The following is a 6,587-nucleotide window of genomic DNA, read 5'->3' on the forward strand; positions in this document are numbered from 1 at the left end:
TATCAAAAAGCACGAGTGGAAGTCTGTTTTTGTAGGGATGATTATCCAGTTCTTATAGTTAGGCAGAGATTAGACTCGGTATTGAACCGGGTGTATACGGGTCCATAAACACACGTCTCCTGTACCGTACCACGTGTCTCTCGGCTTCTCTCTACAAAACCTTCATTCAACTGAAGCAGTGATGACTTGTGCGTCTTTGGCCAGCAAACTGAACCGTGGGACTCGGACCCCGCCCGTGTCACGAACCTCCATCCAGGTCAGCGGAACCGAATTTAGCACCGTTCACCATTCAGCGTCTGTCATCTGCAGACTGACCAAGCAACATGTTATCCAGAACAGAACCACACGCTGCACGAGGCTTACATGAAGACGAAGCAGAAAAGCCCAAACTTCCCTACAAACAAGCAGAATCCCACAGGGAGACAGCTGTCCAGATTAGAATCCCAATAGATTAATTAACCTCGATTCTAGAGGAATTCACCGACCATAAATTAAACTGTCCCTAATGTATGTTGTACAATTGTAATGTATGTACTTTACTCACGACACTCATGTCAGACACATACCGTCGTACTTTCTCTTCCCAAATCCAACTAGATCCGAACTGGACTGACTCAGAGCCGGAAAGAACCGACGTGTGCTCCAGTGAGCGGAGTCTTTTTAAGATGATTGGTTGCAGCCGTGGCGCCAGCTCCGCGCAGGTAATTCAGGCTGCAGTACTCTAACTGACCGCTCGATGTCACTGTCTGACCGAACATGGAACTAGTGGCGCTGTTCACTTGTCGAGCACGAGTATTAACAGCCTACTATGACCACTCCTACAAACAACTTACACCAAGTATTACAACTAATACTGCATCTATTATGGGATATACTAGTATTATTATTGCTAACAATACCACGATTTATACGTGAATGTTGACCAGTTTGTTTTATGCACTAGTTTTCCTTACAAGCAAAAAAAAGAAGACTTTTTTGTGGGTCTCGTCTCAGTTGTTTGTGTCATGTGGCGGTGTTGGTGGGCTGCAGACAGATTCCTGCAGCATATCCCTGCTTAGATTCTGTTTATACACATTTACCTCTGCTGTTATCTATGTCAACTCTGCATGTGTGTGTCTCTCTCTCTCTCTCTCTCTCTCTCTCACACACACACACACACACACACACACACACACACACACACACACACACAGCCACATTTAGACTACGCATTCATCGATGCAGCTCTAGTGTGTGTGTGTGCCACAAGCTCTGCTGCCTGGCATTACTGGGCAGCTGGACAACATCGTAGAGAGAGAGACAGGGGGAGAGAGAGAGAGACAGACAGACGGATAGAGAGACAGGGAGACAGAGAGAGAGAGAGCATTAGTTGACACTGTGTAGAAACAAGTCAACGCTACATGTGTGTGTGTGTGTGTGTGTGTAGTTTGCACAGGAATACACATGCTGAGGGCGGACAGAGACTTCTGTAAGTAAATCATCCAAAAATAAAAAATCTGTCTATCTGTCTATCTATCTATCTATCTATCTATCTATCTATCTATCTATCTATCTGTCTGTCTTTTAGTGGACTGGGACAGTCAAGATGACGGTGACGTACTCCGGTAAGGTTGCCAACGCCACCTTCTTTGGTTTTCATCGTTTGCTGCTGCGTTGGAGAGGGAGTATCTATAAACTGCTGTACAGAGAGTTCACCGTGTTCGCTCTGCTCTACACGGTGCTCAGTGTGGTCTACAGGTAATCCAACAACACCACCTTCACATCGCTGTACTGTACAAACCAGGAAATAACTACACAACCCACAACCTCACAAGGTCCTAAAACTACCTTCTGAGTTTGATACACAACTCTACCATGTGTACAACTACGTACTGTTGCTCTGTTAGAGGTACTGTTGTCTGTGTACCATGTGTATCAGTATGTACTGTAGTACTATGTTATGGCTGTTAGAGGTACTTTTGTCTGTGTACCATGTGTATCAATATGTACTGTAGTACTATGTAGAGGTACTGTTGTCTGTGTACCATGTGTAGATACACATGTACCTTTTGTATGTGTTTATGTGGGAGAGTACTGCTGGCGTCGTGTGTGGCTGCCACTTCTCCCTCTCGTAGCCTCCCTTCCCATCCACCCCTGTATGTTTGTGTTATGTTTATCTGTTGTCTTATTTCACCCCATTTATTGTAAAGCCACTTTGAGTATTAGAAAAGCGCTATATAAGTTTGATTTATTATTACTATGTTAGGCTCTTAGAGGTACTGTTATATGTGTACCATGTGTGTCAGTATGTACTGTAGTACTATATTAGTCTGCTAGATGTACTGTTGCCTGTGTACCATGTGTATCAGTATATACTGTGGAACAATTTCAGTCTGGTCTTCACACTTTTCACAGTACGGAGACAGCCTTGGTGAAAATCACTAATGATCTGCTGATGGCAGCTGACTCTGGGCTCTTAACCATATTTGTCCTTCTTGATTTGAGTGAAGCCTTTGGTACCATCTCACATAACATCCTCCTAGAGAGATTAGCTTCCATAGGAATAACTGGCTCCTCCCTTGACTGGTTTAGATCATATCTCTCTGGCCGCACTCAATTTGTCCAACTTGTAAATTTGAGATCACAATCCTTTCCTGTTACTACCGGTGTTCCCCAGGGTTCTGTATTGGGCCCCTTCCTATTTATTATTTACCTACTACCTATTCGCCACATTTTCAGGAAATTTTGTGCTCAATTTCACTGCTATGCAGATGACACCCAGCTTTACCAATCCACTAAGCCTACCTGCACTCTTCCACCCACTTCCCTTTCCGATTGCTTACTAGTTGGCCTCCTAGTTTGGCCTCCTGGTTTTCATACCACTTCTTCAAACTTAATAGTGATAAAACTGAGGTCCTCCTAGTAGGTACTAAATCTACTTTGGCTAAACCTGATAGTTTTTCTCTGACTATTGATAATTCTATAGTTCCTCCATCCCCTTAGGTTAAGAGTCTGGGTATCATCCTGGACAGAACATTATCTTTTGAAGCTCACATCAACACTGCTACTCGGTCTGCATACTTCCACCTATGCAATATTAATCATCTTTGTCCATCACTTACACCTAACAGCACAGCCATACTCATTCACACCCTAGTTACATCCCATACTGACTACTGCAATTCTATCCTCTTTGGTCTTTCCCTCTAGTGTCTTCATAAATTTCAATCAGTCCAGAATTCAGCTGCCCGTATCATTACCAGAAATCCTTCCATAGATCACATCACTCCTGTTCTTCATTGGCATCCATTGACACCCTGTTAAATACCGTATTGACTTCAACATCCTGCCTCTCACCTTTAAGGCCCTTAATAACCCAGCTCCTTCGTATCTTTCTGAACTCCCTCATATCCACACACCCTCCCGCACTCTCAGATCCTCTTCTGCTCTCCAACTCACTACATCATTGGCCCGCTTGACTACCATGGGGTCTAGAGCCTTCATTCATTCTGCCGCTCGCCTATGGAACTCTCTCCCACAAGACATTCACAACACTGACTCTCTTTCAACCTTCAAATCCCATCTCAAAACGTACCTTTTCAAACTGGCATATTCACAGACTGAATGTGCATATTTGTCTGTGTACCATGTGTATCAGTATGTACTGTGGTACTGTGTTAGTCTGTAGGAGGTACTGTTGTCTGTGTACCATGTGTATCAGTATGTACTGTAGTACTATGTTAGCCTGTTAGAGGTACTGTCATCTGTGTACCATGTGTATCGGTGTTTACTGTGGTACTATGTTAGTCTGTTAGATTATTGATATGTAGTTTAGTCAGTGTAAAATTCTAACATTCTGTGTTTTGGCCTCCAGGTTACTTCTCTCCGAACAACAGAAGAGATTCTTTGAAAAACTTTCTCTCTACTGTGACAAGTACGCCGAACAAATACCGGTCACCTTTGTACTGGGTAGGTGTGTCTTCTGTCTGTTTGTCAAGAGGATGAGGGTCACCAACACAGTCCTCTGTAACATGTGTAACACATAAAAGTGTTTGTCAAGAGGATGAGGGTCAACAACACAGTCCTCTGTAACATGTGTAACACATAAAAGTGTTTGTCAAGAGGATGAGGGTCACCAACACAGTCCTCTGTAACATGTGTAACACATAAAAGTGTTTGTCAAGAGGATGAGGGTCACCAACACAGTCCTCTGTAAAATGTGTAACACATAAAAGTGTTTGTCAAGAGGATGAGGGTCACCAACACATTCCTCTGTAACATGTGTAACACATAAAAGTGTTTGTCAAGAGGATGAGGGTCACCAACACAGTCATCTGTAACATGTGTAACACATAAAAGTATCTGTCAAGAGGATGAGGGTCACCAACACAGTCCTCTGTAACATGTGTAACACATAAAAGTATCTGTCAAGAGGAATGAGGGTCACCAACACAGTCCTCTGTAACATGTGTAACACATAAAAGTATCTGTCAAGAGGAATGAGGGTCACCAACACAGTCCTCTGTAACATGTGTAACACATAAAAGTATCTGTCAAGAGGATGAGGGTCACCAACACAGTCCTCTGTAACATGTGTAACACATAAAAGTATCTGTCAAGAGGATAAGGGTCACCAACACAGTCCTCTGTAACATGTGTAACACATAAAAGTGTTTGTCAAGAGGATGAGGGTCACCAACACAGTCCTCTGTAACATGTGTAACACATAAAAGTGTTTGTCAAGAGGATGAGGGTCACCAACACAGTCCTCTGTAACATGTGTAACACATAAAAGTGTTTGTCAAGAGGATGAGGGTCACCAACACAGTCCTCTGTAACATGTGTAACACATAAAAGTGTTTGTCAAGAGGATGAGGGTCACCAACACAGTCCTCTGAGGGTCACCAACACAGTCCTCTGTAACATGTGTAACACATAAAAGTATCTGTCAAGAGGATGAGGGTCACCAACGCAGTCCTCTGTAACATGTGTAACACATAAAAGTATCTGTCAAGAGGATGAGGGTCACCAACACAGTCCTCTGTAACATGTGTAACACATAAAAGTATCTGTCAAGAGGAATGAGGGTCACCAACACAGTCCTCTGTAACATGTGTAACACATAAAAGTATCTGTCAAGAGGATGAGGGTCACCAACACAGTCCTCTGTAACATGTGTAACACATAAAAGTGTTTGTCAAGAGGATGAGGGTCACCAACACAGTCCTCTGTAACATGTGTAACACATAAAAGTGTTTGTCAAGAGGATGAGGGTCACCAACACAGTCCTCTGAGGGTCACCAACACAGTCCTCTGTAACATGTGTAACACATAAAAGTATCTGTCAAGAGGAATGAGGGTCACCAACACAGTCCTCTGTAACATGTGTAACACATAAAAGTATCTGTCAAGAGGATGAGGGTCACCAACACAGTCCTCTGTAACATGTGTAACACATAAAGGTATCTGTCAAGAGGATGAGGGTCACCAACACAGTCCTCTGTAACATGTGTAACACATAAAAGTGTTTGTCAAGAGGATGAGGGTCACCAACACAGTCCTCTGTAACATGTGTAACACATAAAAGTGTTTGTCAAGAGGATGAGGGTCACCAACACAGTCCTCTGTAACATGTGTAACACATAAAAGTGTTTGTCAAGAGGATGAGTGTCACCTACACAGTCCTCTGTAACATGTGTAACACATAAAAGTATCTGTCAAGAGGATGAGTGTCACCAACACAGTCCTCTGTAACATGTGTAACACATAAAAGTGTTTGTCAAGAGGATGAGTGTCACCTACACAGTCCTCTGAGGGTCACCAACACAGTCATCTGTAACATGTGTAACACATAAAAGTATCTGTCAAGAGGATGAGGGTCACCAACACAGTCCTCTGTAACATGTGTAACACATAAAAGTGTTTGTCAAGAGGATGAGGGTCACCAACACAGTCCTCTGTAACATGTGTAACACATAAAAGTATCTGTCAAGAGGATGAGGGTCACCAACACAGTCCTCTGTAACGTGTAACACATAAAAGAGAGGGAGAGAGGAGAGAGAGTCAAAGAGAGAGAGCGAGAGGAGAGAGAGGAGAGAGACAGAGAGAGGGAGGGAGGGAGAGAGAGAGAGAGACAGAGAGATAGGAGAGAGCGAGCGAGAGGAGATGGACAGAGAGAGAGAGAGGGAGGGAGGGAGAGAGAGAGAGGGAGAGAGGAGAGAGAGAGACAGAGGGAGGGAGGGAGGGAGAGAGAAAGAGTGAGAGGAGAGAGACAGAGGGTGGGAGAGAGAGAGACAGAGAGAGAGAGGAGAGAGTGAGCGAGAGGAGATGGACAGAGAGAGAGAGAGAGAGGAGAGAGTGAGCGAGAGGAGATGGACAGAGAGAGAGAGGGAGGGAGAGGGAGAAGGAGAGAGAGAGAGAGGGAGGGAGAGGGAGAAGGAGAGAGAGAGAGAGGGAGGGAGAGAGTGAGAGGAGAGGGAGAGAGGAGAGAGTGAGTGAGAGGAGATGGACAGAGAGAGAGAGGGAGGGAGAGGGAGAAGGAGAGAGAGTGAGAGGAGAGGGAGAGAGGAGAGAGTGAGTGAGAGGAGATGGACAGAGAGAGAGGGAGG

General features: G+C 44.3%; 1 protein-coding gene across 1 annotated transcript in view; it reads left to right on the top strand.

Annotated features, from left to right (window-relative positions):
* Window positions 1-1,453: 1,453 nt before the first annotated feature.
* The window catches only part of LOC130109019 (bestrophin-3-like), a 51,285-nt gene continuing 46,151 nt past the window's right edge, over window positions 1,454-6,587 (top strand). The window contains exons 1-3 of the mRNA XM_056275719.1: window positions 1,454-1,468; window positions 1,568-1,737; window positions 3,854-3,948. Coding sequence (XP_056131694.1) covers window positions 1,586-1,737; window positions 3,854-3,948 — 247 coding nt within the window. The 5' untranslated portion in view covers window positions 1,454-1,468; window positions 1,568-1,585. The remainder of the gene's footprint in view (window positions 1,469-1,567; window positions 1,738-3,853; window positions 3,949-6,587) is intronic.

The sequence above is a fragment of the Lampris incognitus genome, chromosome 3 (genome assembly GCF_029633865.1).
Source record: "Lampris incognitus isolate fLamInc1 chromosome 3, fLamInc1.hap2, whole genome shotgun sequence".
NCBI lineage: Eukaryota > Metazoa > Chordata > Actinopteri > Lampriformes > Lampridae > Lampris > Lampris incognitus.